Source organism: Diadema antillarum, unplaced genomic scaffold (genome assembly GCF_040938485.1).
Source record: "Diadema antillarum isolate AM-2024a unplaced genomic scaffold, OU_Dant_1.0 seq00000041_RagTag, whole genome shotgun sequence".
Lineage (NCBI taxonomy): Eukaryota > Metazoa > Echinodermata > Echinoidea > Diadematoida > Diadematidae > Diadema > Diadema antillarum.
The window spans coordinates 1534500-1549752 of NW_027271153.1; the positions used below are offsets into that span (position 1 = coordinate 1534500).

Consider the following 15253-nt stretch of genomic DNA (forward strand, 5'->3'; position numbering starts at 1 on the left):
CATCCCTCTATCCACTTGGGCATCCACCCCATGCCAGACAGTCTACAGTCTGCCTGTCAACTCATTATCCTCCTCCTTGTCTATCTATCTATCTATCTATCTATCTATCTATCTATCTATCTATTCATGCTTTTCTGATTTTAACCCTTCCTCTATCCCTTTGAACATTCATCCCATGCCAGACAGTCCAGTCCGCCTGTCAACTCACAATCTTCCTCCTTGTCTATCTATCTATCTATCTATCTATCTATCTATCTATCTATCTATCTATCTATCTATCTATCTGTCTGTCTGTCTATCTATCTATATTTCCATATATCTCTGCATTTGAACCATTCATCCCATGCCAGACAGTCTGCCTTATTTATCTACTGTAAACGTGGAAATTTTCGCGGTACATTAATTTTCGCGGATTTCGCGCTATGTTCGGCTAGCGCGAATTCAAAAACGCGCGAATATATCTTCACAATTTTCTATGCACATTTTGAACGGGAAGAATTGTGTGCGCTTCATCGATGATACTGCTACGTAGTACAATGTACAGGCATGTTTACGCTACTACAGGTTGTAGTACTGTGCGAAGAGACGATAGATTGCTGTGTACTGTAGCATGCATGACTTTTGTGTGCACCGCACGCACCGATGCTACATTCCCCCGTGACTACGGTACTACAGTCACAGCTGTACTACATATTTGAGTGCTTTACTCGCAGTCGAGCCGCTCGCTATGTCGCTTATCGTACGCTGGCATAGCAAGCTATGTAGCAGAGGCTTTGGATGAAAGCAGTGAATGTGTACTACAGTAAAGTAACCTGCTGCGGAGCGCGAATTTAAGAACCCGCGAATACGTTTTCGAGCTGCTCAGCGCGAAAAATTAATCGCGCGAAAATATTGACGTTTACAGTATCTGTTTATCTATCCATTTATACATTTCTGATTTAAAACCCTCCCTCTACCGCCTTGGACATTCATCCCATGCCAGCCAGTCCAGTCTGCCTGTCCACCTACCATCCTCCTCCTCGTCCAGCCACCTGCCGGGCAGTAGCCCCGCCGAGCCGTACGCGTTGCAGAGCGGCGCCACCAGGTGGTTAATGAAGCCCTCCTGGAGTTTGGCCAGCTGGGGGGCGGCCCGGTCCATGTAGGGGGACACCGGCAGACCCAGCTGCCTCTCCTCATCACCCTGGCGATGGGATGGAGGGAGGTAAGAGAAGACATCAGATGCGTGTCAGGAGAAGAACACATATGCATGCACACACACACACACACACATTTTGAAAATCAGTTGCACTAAAATGATTGAGTGAATGAGTTATTGTAAGGCCGTGTATTTAGCAATTCTAATTTTTTGTGAATCGGGACTTCATGACAATTTCACAAGTAGTTAAATTAGTGATCGTGAAGAAAAGGAGATATGTACACATGCAAGTTACATTCATGAGAAGGTAAGAGATAATAATTTTGAGTGGTTTTAAATTGGCAAATAGTACCGAACTCACAAAATATGTGACAATAAAAACCTTGTAAAATATAAGACGTATACAGTATTGAGGGTGAAGGAACATAGTTGTGAGAAAGGTTCAAGAGTGTAGCCAATGGAAAACACATAGTCAGGTTAGGTGTCTGTCTTATTTTTTTTGACATACACATTTTTTTTTTGACATACACATATGCAGTGCTGTGGGTTGCGCAGCACACTCACCACACTATCACTGGCAAACCTGACCTCATTGTACAAATTGAATAAAACTTTTACATAGGACGGTGCTATAACTAAATCTCCCACATAGCCTGTGGATATGCACATTATATGCTTTGTGTGTGCAATTTGCACATGATCAAAATTTGGCCCTTGGCATCAAAGTGGGTTTATTTTAGACTCGATTTGTACAATATTTGATATTGGTATGCAGTATACCATTGATAGTGAGCTGACAGAATATGTTTACAAGGTACACTTGTAATGCAAATACCGAACGAAGTACAAGTGAAGCTATGGCAAAATAACTTTGACACACATTCAAGCAAAAAAAAAATGACTCTGATGCAAACACACAAATGTAAATTCCTGTACACGTGTGCCTCATGGCCCCATCACACTCTTGACTGTACACTGTTCGTATAACCACCACCATCGTGTACCTGCTCATAGAACTCCTCCGAGATCCGGTAGGTCCAGTTGCAGTGGAGGTCCTTGACCTTGGTGGGGCCAGAGATGTCCGCCAGCTTGATACACATCTGGCAGACCAGCAACCTGTCGCTCTCCGACGCCCAGTTGATGCCCGGCGCATCCACGTCATTCACCTGAAGGGGCGGAGGCAGAGAAGGTCACAGCTTACTAAAAGAGATTACTCTTTGAGGTCAAAGGTCATAAGGCAAGACAGATGACACCTGCAGGATACCAATGATGGAATCCTTATCAACTTTTAGAACTGGCACTCATTACATGTTTGGATTTAAGAAATGTGAACACTGTTAAGTAAAAAGGACACAGTAGGAGCCCTTTACATACAGCATCAGTGCTTCCCACTTTTCATTTGAGAAGTTTAGAATGGGGTGAGATCCTCGACAGATGACATTTATCGAGGCTCTAGTGTTGCTCTTGGCATATCCTCTGTCGCATCAATTCAATGAATGCTTGCTGAAACTCTATGAGCTTACTTCACTTTATTTCTGTCTGGGCATTGTCGAGGTATTCATTTTTAATATAAATGTCACGTCAGGCAACTGCAGTTCTGATGATTAAGATGAGATGGCGGTTTAGCAGGAATAACCACAAGGCTTCAGAATATTGTTCGTGTGTTTTTCTCAAATGTCGCTGATGGTGGCAGGATGAACAAATATTGGCACAGTCATTATCATCGAGTCTCTGTAAAGTTCCTCTTCCACAAGGCCGGTGATTTTGAAATTCACTTATCTCTTTCCCCTCGCTCTATCCTTCATCAAAATCGTTGTCTCCGCGTCTCTTTAATCAGGAACTTGTCTGCGCTCTACTGTGATGTTGAGAGCTGCCCCGCCCCAAGGTATTCTGCTGACTACTGTTGATGAAAATGACTGTGCCAATATTTGTTCATCCTGCCACCATCAGCTACATTTTGTTGGGGGGGGGGGGGGGAGGGAGAAGCCCAAAACATATGAATGCACTGAACCCCTCTGGTTATTCCTGTTAAGGTCGTGCATCCTTACTTTATATACACACACAAGAGACTTAACCCAACACATTCCCCTCAACCCAGATGAAAACATCGGTACCTACATAGTAATACACTGCTGGTGAATTGCTAATGGCAGGACCCTCTACCGGAATGGTATTGTAAGCACTGTAAATGTTATCATGAATACAATTAGACACTATACCATTGACAGAACACTCTTACATAATATGTTTTCTGAGTGGTGTGCTTATGACTGACAATTAAAGACATCATATGACCCCTCCCCTACCCCACCCCCCTTGAAAAAGTCTGGTGACTGCGCAAATGCTGTTACACCATGTACCCTCCAGGTATTCATCATAGATTGAGCCTAAAGACATGACATGACCTCTATAAACTTGAAAATATTTCTCTTTTTGTAGGTGAAATCATTTCAACAGGTGTAGCCATTCCTTCCTTGGCCCTCATGTGACCTTTTCCTCAAACAAAGCTACGAACATCCATCTTGCACTCAGCAAGAGCGCCGCAAATTGGAAAATTCCACAGCAGGCATAGCAGCTGATTGTAAAAGGTTGAGGGGGTAGGACACTATGTTCCATCATGCTACTGTTCGACCTCCAGAAAAACAACAGATGACATGCTCAAGGAGAATGACTTATGTGTTCTCTTTCTCTCTTGAGGACCGATGGACAATGCATGACCGCACAGCAGTAGACTGGCCTCACTAGCCTTTGGCAAGCTTTGAGGTGAGGTGCTGTGTCCACTAAGTATGGCCTGTCCTTTGCTCATGGCTAGCCTCAATTCAAGCATTTTTCTCTCCAACATTATTGGTGATAGCTGTAACAAGCCAATAGGGCCTCCCAAAGGTACACTTAATTTCAATGTTTTCCCATCACTTATATTCAAAGACAATATCTATCTTTGATATTTCCCTTCAAACTAGTTCCCTTCTCCTGAAACGTTTCATTATATCATACTTAGACCATGCATTTCATGAAAGAATACGGCTAATCTGTTGTCTCACAAAGCGAGGTAGGCCTTTGCCAGACGAAGGTCAGCAGATTTTCTGGTAGAAATGTCATAACCATTTTCGTGTTTACCTTGCTTGTGAGACAGAAGATTAGCCTTATTCTTTCAGTTACTACTACGATAATGAACATCTTCCATACTAATGCATTTAATATTGCAACAACATGTGCAATATTTCAGCTCTAAAATCCTCTGGGTTTTGTATTGGGAAGTAACATCCATTATTTGAGTATAACCCCTCCCCCCCCCCCCATTCTATACACTTTTCTTAAAGCTGTCAGGTTTATGTTTACCTTTAATATCAATTGATAAGTCTGCCATGAAACAAGAAAATACTTCAGTTCTCGAAGGACATGCACAGAAAAGATAAACCACGCCAAATAATAAAGCACTATTTCACATATAAATTTAAAAAATTTACTTGAAGATCCATCCTGGAATCCTAGTCTTTTGTAATTTAACAGATATTGCCGTCTCACATCGGAAAACAAAAAATATGAACAACAACCAAATAAGAAATCTACGTAAAAAGAAAAATAGTGCATGTTAGTCTTGATCCAGACTAGCCCACGGCACACATTCATGTGTGCACAAGTCTTGCATTCCCTTTAGCAGCGCCTTGCCGCATTCCTGGCCCAGCAGCTGTGGCCCCAAAGACTAATTCACCTGCAAGGTTTTCTCGTCTTACTGAGGACCCTCGTCTCTTGATATAACCAGGTGTCAGAGGGGGAGAGATAGAGTGGGGGAGGGGGAGGAGGGAGGGAGGAGGGAGGGAGAAGGGAGGGGGGGAGGGAGGGGGAGGGGGAGGGAGGGGAGAGGTTGGCACAGAGAGGGAAGGGGGAGGATGAGGTAGATGAGGGATGAGGTAGATAAGGCAGATAGAGCAAAACAGACAAATGAAGAGGGGGGGGGGGGGGGGGGGGGAGGGGGACGGGTAAACGGACAGGTGGACAAATACAGGTGGACATTTGGACAGCCATATATAAAGGAAAGAAAACCAGACAGGGTGACCCACGTATAACATTAGGCCTGTATCTCAAAGAGCACAGTGCTATTCTATGCAGGCCAGATACATCAGATACATCAGGCTCTGTTTCAGGACCATCAAGAGAATCGGCCGCTCTCTACTTAAAGGACAAGTTCACCTTCATAAACATGAGGATTGAGAGAATGTAGCAATATTAGTAGAACACATCATTGAAAGTTTGAGAAAAATCAGACAATCCGTTCAAAAGTTATGAATTTTTGAAGTTTTTTTGCAGTACCCGCTGGATGAGAAGACTACTGCAGTGTATGAATAACTTAGATGTCACATGCGTACAACAATATAAGGAAAATATAAAGAGAATTTCACAAAATTCCATCTTTTGAAAAAAGTACACATTCCCCTGACTCGTTACCGATAAATGTTATGGGTAATATTATTCCCCCTGCCTTTAGAAAGAGGCAAGTCAATTGCTCTTTTATTATGCGAAAAAAGTGAAAATATGTTGAATTTTCTTTTATATTTTCTTTATACTGTTGTACGCATATGACTCACAAGCTGTAGTAGTCTCCTCATCCAGCGGTTCCAACACAAAAATTTAAAAAATTCATAACTTTTGCATCGATTGTCCAATTTTCCTCAAACTTTCACTGATGTGTTCTACTAATATTGTTGCATTTTCTCAATCCTTATGTTTATGAAGGTGAACTTGTCCTTTAATGCACTGCAGTTTTCATAGGGAATGCTATCAATGGGTATGGGGGATATGAAATGAATCTGATAAGAATGACAGACAGAAATGCAACGCAAAGTGTTAACACGAGAAAGCTTGAGAGATCCGACATATGCTATGAACAGTGTTCAGAAAGGTGATATGAATGAGCCTATATCACTTCCTTGAACACTTGCTCAAATCTTTTGAACTTGGAGGTCAAGTGTCGCATTTCATACTACAGTATGAACAATGCATCATATATGACATTCATAAAACAGCTAGAAAAATAAAATGGCCTTGTTTTTGCGACAACATTTAGGGTAGGCATACGTCTAATCTGGAGCTGTGAAACCATCTGTGCATTTCCTGTGATTGGATTTCGGCCCACAAGAAAACCAACCTTGGCGTTGAACTCGACCAGGAAGTCAAAGTGCCTCTTGAGGTCGGTGGCGAGGATGAACTCGACGACGAGGAAGCGGAAGCGTTTGAACTCAGCCACGTCCAGCGAGGTGAGGAAGTTGTACTCCGGCTTGGAGAGGAAGAGTGACCACGATGCGGCCGCATGATGGTTCTCCAGAACTGACCGGTCATTGTAGAGGATGGCCTGGTATCAGATTAGGGTTGGGAGAAGTGGGGGTAGACAGATAAGACGGAGTGGCTGTGACTCAGAAATATTTTGGCGATGAAATATTCTCACATTGTTAGTAGATATCCTTTAAATGATGCTAAAATGCATTACATTTTAAAACGCGCCTGAACCTCATGGGACAATCTTGCCTCATTTGGATCATGCCCGACATGTCTGACACTGACCTGGTAGTCGACCAATACAAATTAGATTCATCAGACTGCAGTCAGATACACTTTGGTTGGTGGACAGAAGCCACAAACTTTGCTTCCAATGAGTGACAAATGAGAAAATATCTCTGTGGAAGGGAGGTATTAGCTTTAATCCACATTACCACATAATGCCTGCCAGTGCAGTCCTTTTGAATAACCATGCCAACACAAGTAGGCTGAGTTATACTCTGATTTACTAAATCCCATGAGTTCAGATGTGTTTTGGAACCCAGTGAAACCCAGTGGTAAATTTTACAGGAATGAATAAAGGTAAAAATGAAAAGGCATAAGCTTCTAAAAAGGATTTGGTTGTCCATTGCTATGTTTATTGCAGTTCTCAGGGACTCAGCAAGTGGATGAAAGCGTGGAGATGGTGGGGTAGAGATTTGGCCACCGTTGTAATACCTGCGGAGCGTTCGTGGCCACCAGGAATGCGTTTGTCCTCGCCGGGTGGTCGTAGTCGTGCATGGCCGCCGCCGTGTACAGCGCCATCAGCTCCAGGGCGGGGAGATTGCCGGCGAGGATTCCGTAGCTGGAGTCGGATGAGAGGCTCGCTCGCGGGGTGACAGTCGGTGTGTGGAAACTGTCGGGATCATCTAAGAGCAGAGTCATGCAGGATTGGGGAAAATAATAAGAAGTGTCAAAAAATGGTGCCATCCCAAAGACATGCAGCTTGGATGAAGTAATTTGAAGCATGATGAAAGATACAAATGCATCTCACATACAAACAAAACTCACACACAAATACACACAAACACAAACACAAACTACGGCTCAGTAAGGTGCAGCACATTTCATCTTATACTTTCACTATCACAGGAATTTATTCTACTTTTGCTTTCGCTTGTAAACCTAAGAATAAAAAAAAGAAAAACAGCCAAAAAAAAAAAAAAGATAAAATTAATGGGCATCTTTCTCTTTCTATAGAAAGGATATAGTACGAGCAACAACTGATTCATATTGTTGTCTGAACAGATGTTCATATGCTACAACGCATTAAAGCAAAACACATACAAACAAACTGAACGATGAAAGCAAGAGATTATTTTAGCAGAGGGGTGAAGATGTGAGGAGTGAGTTTCCTTTAATTTGTCTGCCCTCTGTACAAATGAAATTTGTAAGGCTGCAACTCGCTGCTCTACATTTTTACCCAACATGTTGGGAAAAAAAAGGAACCAGTGGGAATCGAACCTGTCATCTACTGCCATTTCACTTGTGCAGGGGGAAGACAAATTAAAAGAAAACTCATACCTCAAACCAAAAGATGGTGGACAATAATGCATAAAAAAAAAGAGGCTAGTTTTGATATCATCGTACAAAGAATCACGTTGGGACATGTCTTGTGCTTTCTCATTGAGTCATACCATTGTTCTTCTCTCCATATCGTATCTGACAGAGATTTCATAATCTGTTCACGCACGCGCCTTGCCTTCCCCTCCTTTGTGGCGCGCCATGCTGATTGACACCAAGACAGGTGAAAGGGACCGCGAAAAAGAGGCGGCAGCGGCTGTGACTTTGTGTGACAGATCACCTCCAGGTGGAACAGGGGGCAATTTCGTTATTTTTTTTTCCCCCTTGATCTTGAAGGAAGGGGTATGATCTGATCCTAGGGAGATTAAAAGTGTGTGTGAGTGGGGGGGGGGGGAGCTGGACTTAGTCTTCTTGCCTGTTGACTCTGCTCACATTGTGACAGAATGCTTATTATTCCTATTAAAGAGAACAACTGCGATCACAGGGAGTGCCTCTTCGGGTTGAATCTGCTGTATTCTGACAATCATTGTCTAACACTTGGAAAACAGTCATCTAACATTGACAAAATTTGCCTTTCCCCTTACCTCCACCCCTCCTTTACCCCTTCCCAATGGTAGTCATCACCAACTGAAACATCCTACGAAAATAACCAGGCCCTGTATCAACATACAGTGACCACTCAGTGTTCCTCGGTGTACACACAATCATGCCAGCTACATTACACAGAGAGCATGGGCAGAGTACCTCCCTGTTGGGCATTTCACAGATTTGGTGCTAAAAATTACCATTCCCTTTAACCATATTTGCGGCTGTCTCTTCCGTGAGTCAGTCCCTGTGTCACTACACGTCACTGCCTGCACAGACGCTGTCACCTCTACGGTTTGTCTCGCGCATTGCCGATCTCTCTCCCCCCCCCCCCCCACCTCTTTTTTTTTTTTTTTTCACTTTCCTTGGGCCTCTCGGCGGGGTGGTCGTGTGCATGAGGATAAAACGTGTAACTGACAAGTGTTTGCGCAGCTCCGTGCCTGGCAATCATGGACTGCGTGTACAACCAATGAAGCATTTCCTGTAATTGTCGGCGCAAAGGGTGAAAAGCTGTGGGGTGGGGAGGGGGTTGAGATTCAGATGCAGTAACATTAGAAGCCAATAGCAGAAAAAAACAACAACAAACAAACGAATGACCTTACCTCTACATTTCAGCTTTCATGCAAAGGAAATAAGATTTTGTGATGCAGACTGCGAATAGAATGTTATTAGAAGTCCTTGCATTCCCTATTTTGAAGAGCAGCGGCTGGGGTAAACTTTATCTGAAAGCCTCTGTGTAAATGTCAAAGGAACTCTTAATTTTGCCTTGGATATTCTATAGTTTTCTCGGAAATCTCCATTCTTGCTACACACAAATCACAGATATTCTTTGCCATGATAAACGACATAGATCACTATCACTGCTGGAACATTATTCTTCCTTATTACCACATACACCAAATATAATGAAATATTCATTCCCGTCTTACCCCCCCCCCCTTTTTTTTCTTTTTTATCATTCTTCATATATCTGAGATAAATGCAGGGGACAGAGTTGCCCAAAGCACAAACAAACATTAAGTTCAGGGGGAAAAAAATCTCAAAGTATTGAAATACGATACAAATACTTTTCACTGTATAATCCCCTTCCCACCCCCCTTTTGAATATGCATATGCACAATGGTATGCACAATTTGCATATATTTTGATTACGTGATTACATTGGGTACTGTATGTCACAGATCAAGAAGAACAGGAAATGCCAAATGATGCTCCCCTCCTATTTTTTTGTCGTACGTTTCATTTATATACATCAACTTTGTGTTTGTTTGTTTGTTTTGTTTTGTTTTTGTTTTGTTTTTTGCTGAATGGGTTCAGTAAGAATATCATCTCCAAAGAAATGCTGCGAAATCAGAATCTGCCTGCAAAACATCCTCAGCACTGTAAACTGAGGGAGTGGTTTCAAGAGATGACTAGTGCCGTACCGAAATATCAATATCAAGTGGCAGCCTAAATACGATAACATTTCATGGATATTTGAGAGAAATTCTCAAAATCCAGGGTTCCTACTGTAGCTCTTTTTTTTCTTTGCCATTGCCTTCTGTCAGCTCCATGAGTGTGTGTGTGTGGGGGGGGGGGGGGGAGAAGGAGAGGGCAGGGGTTGACGGGAGGGAAGAATATGTACCCAAAGGAAACTACTGCCAGTCACTTTTCATGTATCTCATTAATGGCGCAAGTCATATAGCAGTACACATGGGACAGCAATATCCTGCTTTTTTTCTTCTTCTGACCAAATTCTTGCGTTATTCACTCTTTTTTGGGGGGGTGTTTTTTTGAGGGGGTGGGGTATTTTGTATTTACTGGAATGAGTAATGATGTCTCTCCCCCCCCCCCTAACTCTCTATATCTATCTCTCTACCCTAAAATCACTATTTCCAGCATGTCTTTCCACATGCATCCATGACTTTGCATTATGCATGATAACCATCACCAATTTGTGTTTGGTTGTTGCTTTTTTTCCCCCTAGTTGACTTGGTAAGTGAATTTATTAGCTTTTCTCATAGCAATAACAAAAAAATAAGGATACTACTTCTATTACTACTGCTACCACTGCTGCTTATTTTCATTATCACTATTCTCATAATCATTTTGATTACGAATTACAAGAACAATAATAATAATAATAATGCTACTTCTACTTTTATTACTAGCAGTAGTTTTAAAAGTAATCATAACAATAATAACAATATCCCTATTATGGTGTTGGGTGCTCATGATCACAGTTTGATGTCCTATTCCCTTACACAAATAGTCAACATTGGTCATTCAGTGACAATTAATCTTCCTACTACTGAGTACCTGTAACTTTTGACCTCACTAGTCCAAGACTGTTTCAGTGCTTGTTAGGTTTCAACCATTTTCAACATTTGGTTTAGAAACAGCCCGACAAATATGCAACCATATATCAATCTTTTAATAAAACCAGGCTGCCTGATGCCTAAATGCACTATCAAGCAAGCTGAACACAAATCGTTTGATGTTATTATACCTACAAGTGTATGGCTTCTCCTTGAAGTTTACCTCATAGGAGTCAGGCTATAATCTTAATCCCGAAACCCCCCAATCATGGGATTGGATTACCGGTATCATCACAGCTGGTGAATTGAAAGTCTTGGAAGTTCCATATATCAGTTTACTCCTAACTACACGAGCCTTGCCAATGCAGCTACTTGTATGCTTTCTATTACCTATATAAAGCAGGTAAATTGACTATGCTTAGGAGATGTACCAACAAGAAGTGAACGCAGGGAAAAGCACTTTCTAAGGTTAATGAAGTAAACTTTCGCAAGACCCACAGAATAGCAACATCCCAACATGCACTACTGAATCAACAATGAAGCCAGTAAGGCGAGCCTTGTTTAAGGGTGCCTAGAGAGTGTTAAAACAGGTGCTACTTTGTCTCGGCACTTCAAGACAATATATGCGTGGTATGCCTGGATGTGATGAGATCATGTTACACAACCGAAACATTCAACGCGTATCCCGGAGGCACCTTCATGGATTAATTCTATTTTGTTCACCAAGCTGTGCTGTTCTCAAGACAATAAAAGAGTCTAGTTGAGGGAGACTACTACCCATAACACTGACTCAATTTTACATGTAGACCTCCCTCCCTCCCCTTCCCCGTCCCCTCCCCCCCCCCCCCTTCCCCGACCCCACCCTACTTGCTTCATTTCTGCGGTTTTCCTCTCCGTCTTGTAAAATTATATTTTACAGGGGGGTGCAGAGGGGGCATAACTCTGTGAACATTTAAGTTTCCAGGAGGAAAGAATGAGAAAATTGATCTGTTGGGGGATTCGATGTGACTTGCCTCCAATCTGGGCTATTTTTCTCCTTTTTTTTCCCCCACTTGTTTCTCTCTTGTTTTAACTGCCTGTCTAGACCGGCTGTGCAGACAATGTGTAGTTAAGGATGCCTCACAGTACATACACAGACTAACACACACAAAAATGTATGTTCAGACACCACTGTAGGAATACATGCCCTTGGTAATGACAACACAGCCATTGTGATGTTTGCAGTATTTACATCTTGTACACTGAAAGAGCAGCATACAAAGGCAAAGACCAGTACAAAGAGTACATCAATCTTTGTTTACCTAAGTGAGGGTTATTACTTAGCAGTGTACCGATAGTCCAGAGTATGGAATAATAACCTTTAATCTTAATTCTATGGTTGCTGCCTAAGTTGCCCACATGTAAAACAGGCTACTTGTACAGACCGTGCTGCATAATAAATGGCATACAAAAGTCATACTGATGCTAAAAGATACAACAAAGAGGTTTATTTGATGATGGGTATGTGCTGATGATGAAGGGAGAACATAAACAGCAACATCAACTTGGAGCAAAAGCAGCGAACGTGCCATCACTGCATTGGGCGATGACACTGCTGATGATGACAGTGACAAAGATTATGATTATGATGATGATAATGACGATGATAATGACAATGATGATGATGATTATGGTGGTGGTGGTGATGATGATGGTGATGGTGATGGTGATGGTGATGGTGATGGTGATGGTGATGGCGATGGCGATGGCGATGGCGATGGCGATGGCGATGGCGATGGCGATGGCGATGGCGATGGCGATGGCGATGGTGATTGTATTGGTGATGGTGATGGTGATGATGATGATGATGATGTTCACAATTATGACACTACTGATGATTATAATGATAACGAAGATTAGGGCAATGATGATGATGATGATGATGGTAACACTGATGATGATAAGAGTAATGATGATAACAGTGATGTTGATGAAGATTAAAACAATGATGAAGATGGGGGCAATGATAAAAATGATAATGATGATGATGACAATTATGATGAAGATTAAGGCAATGATAACAATGGCGATGATGCTGTCAATAACTAGTATGAAAACGATTAAAGTGATGATGATGATGGAGATTGCATTCATCGTCACGAGAGGAGTAGGTAGACAAGGAAGAGAAGATGGAGTAGGATTGAGGAGGAGGGGGAGGAGAAAGAAGAAATACCAGCAGAAGAAGATAAAAGGGAGGAAGATGAATATACAAAAGTCAGGTTTATATTTCAAAGGGGCTAGGAGTAATGCAGAGAAGCAAGAGATGAAAGAGATGGCATGTATTAGATAGGCTGTAGCAATACAGTCACCACAGCATCTCATCTCACCGTCTTGTCTGCCCATTGGATCCAAGTCTTCCGGACTGACTTGCGTGAATCCCGGGATCTGCTGGGTGGACATGTAGTAGCATCCGTGGAGGACATCTGCAGCATGGATGCGATTGTGATCTGGGGGAGAAGCAGGTAGGAAATTCAAACCATCCATCCTCCAGCTGGTTAGTGGATTCAGTTTTTCAGTCCCATGGGTGACATATTTATATACAACGTCTATGGGATTTTAGGATGGAGATCTAACAGAGTTAAAAAATTTTCTTGCCGATGACTATGGAAGATGTGAACACAGATCATCTGCTTCCAGGAACGTATAAATGTGGACAAAATCAATACTTCAAGCCTGTCTTTGCCAAAACCAATACACAACTCAACATTAGCAGTGGCCCAGTGACCCAGGGGCCACCGGAAGCAGATGCTTGGCCACCACTTTTTAAAGAAAAAATATGTGTTGAGCCTTGTGATAGTGGATTAGAATAGCGCTAAGCTGTAAATAAATTGTATGTTTGCAGAGTTCTCCAGAATGGAATATGAATCCATTCCTTCTGGAGTATTCCATAACAGTTTGTTAACCAGTGTCTTCTCCACAAATGGACTTTAATAGTATCAAACAGATGCTTTGTGAAGACTTTTAGCTGTGTAAACAAACAAGTTTACAGACATGAAATTGCCAGCAATTAAATATAGATGTCTATGCCAGCAGTAGTGATTACATGTCATTGGCCTTTTGACTAAGATCACTGCATAGCATAATATGCCTGGGAATGACCTACGAAATACTCACAAGGTTTATGCCTGTAGCCGTTTTCTAGTGCTCTGAAGTAGTTCATGAATTCTGGGATTGTGATTCGGAATGTTTCAAAGATGCCAGCATCAGAAAACAATCGGTAAGCAACCTGATGGATGGAAGAAAGAAAGATGTGTGATGAGGTTATTTCTGCTTACTTCATAGGAAGAAACACACTCCATGAATAGAAGCATCTCATCCATTTTCCTTCATATAGGCAAGAGAATATAATCTGGCAGTGATTAAGTGTTTCTCAACATTTTGGGTCATATGTTAGGGTTAGAGTTAAGAATGTGTCTGTATTTCATTTCATGTAATGACAACTTGAAAACTGTGAAATCCTCAGGATAAATAAAAGCGCACAAGTCATCACTAAACAAGCTCCACCGACATCATGAGTTTCAAAATTCATGATCCTTGACATCATCATCATCATCGTCATCATTATCATTATCATTATCATTATTATCATTATTATCATTATCATCATCTTCATCATCATCATCATCATCATCATCATCATCATCATCATCATCATCATCATCATCATCATCATCATCATCATCAAGATTGTAATTGCTGTGACCCTGAAAAGAGAAATCATCAGTATCAAAATCAATCCTGGAATCACTTTATTCCTCCCCACCCCTTCCATATCATCACTATCACTGACATCATCATTTCATCAGCACCAGCACTGTTTTCTTCATCACTATCATCTATTCCATCTCCTCCTCCTCCTCTTCCTCTTCTTCAACGCAATCATTATCATCACCTTATGAGTCATGTCTGCATCATTGCCCTTCTTATCATCCCCGTCTCTTTGTGACCATCTATCCTCACTATCATCAGCAAGAAACCATCAGACAACCACTGTCATCATCACCATCAATGTGTTATCTGAACACTGATGCCTTCTTTCCTCTAAAATCAATGTCATCTATCAACCATCAATACCACCACCACAACATCCCTGGCAACTGATCCGGACCTCGAGGGGGTGCTCATCCCAGCCTATCCCTGACTCACTTGACTGAGTACTTGGTTGTCTGATAGCTCTGATAAGGTGAAGATCGGGTAGTCCCACTCGTCCAGCTGGGACAGGAGCTCCCTGCATTCCTCCTTGACTGGATCCATCTCTTCCAGGTTCACCTCCGTCTCCAAGGCCTCCTCCTGGGCGTGGCACAAATTGAGATGTGAGATGGGGCAGGGAGAGGGGAAGAGTTCTTCAAAGTCTGAGTCT

At 42.1% G+C, this 15253-nt stretch overlaps 1 protein-coding gene across 1 annotated transcript in view; it reads right to left on the reverse strand.

The window, feature by feature from the left end:
* LOC139725450 (uncharacterized) overlaps positions 1-15253 on the reverse strand; it is a 45735-nt gene that overhangs the window by 14345 nt on the left and 16137 nt on the right. The window contains exons 5-11 of the mRNA XM_071636525.1: positions 15040-15183; positions 14008-14119; positions 13221-13340; positions 7127-7317; positions 6282-6485; positions 2140-2301; positions 1009-1180 (exon numbers count right to left, since the gene is read on the reverse strand). Of these exons, the coding sequence (XP_071492626.1) occupies positions 1009-1180; positions 2140-2301; positions 6282-6485; positions 7127-7317; positions 13221-13340; positions 14008-14119; positions 15040-15183 (1105 nt within the window). The remainder of the gene's footprint in view (positions 1-1008; positions 1181-2139; positions 2302-6281; positions 6486-7126; positions 7318-13220; positions 13341-14007; positions 14120-15039; positions 15184-15253) is intronic.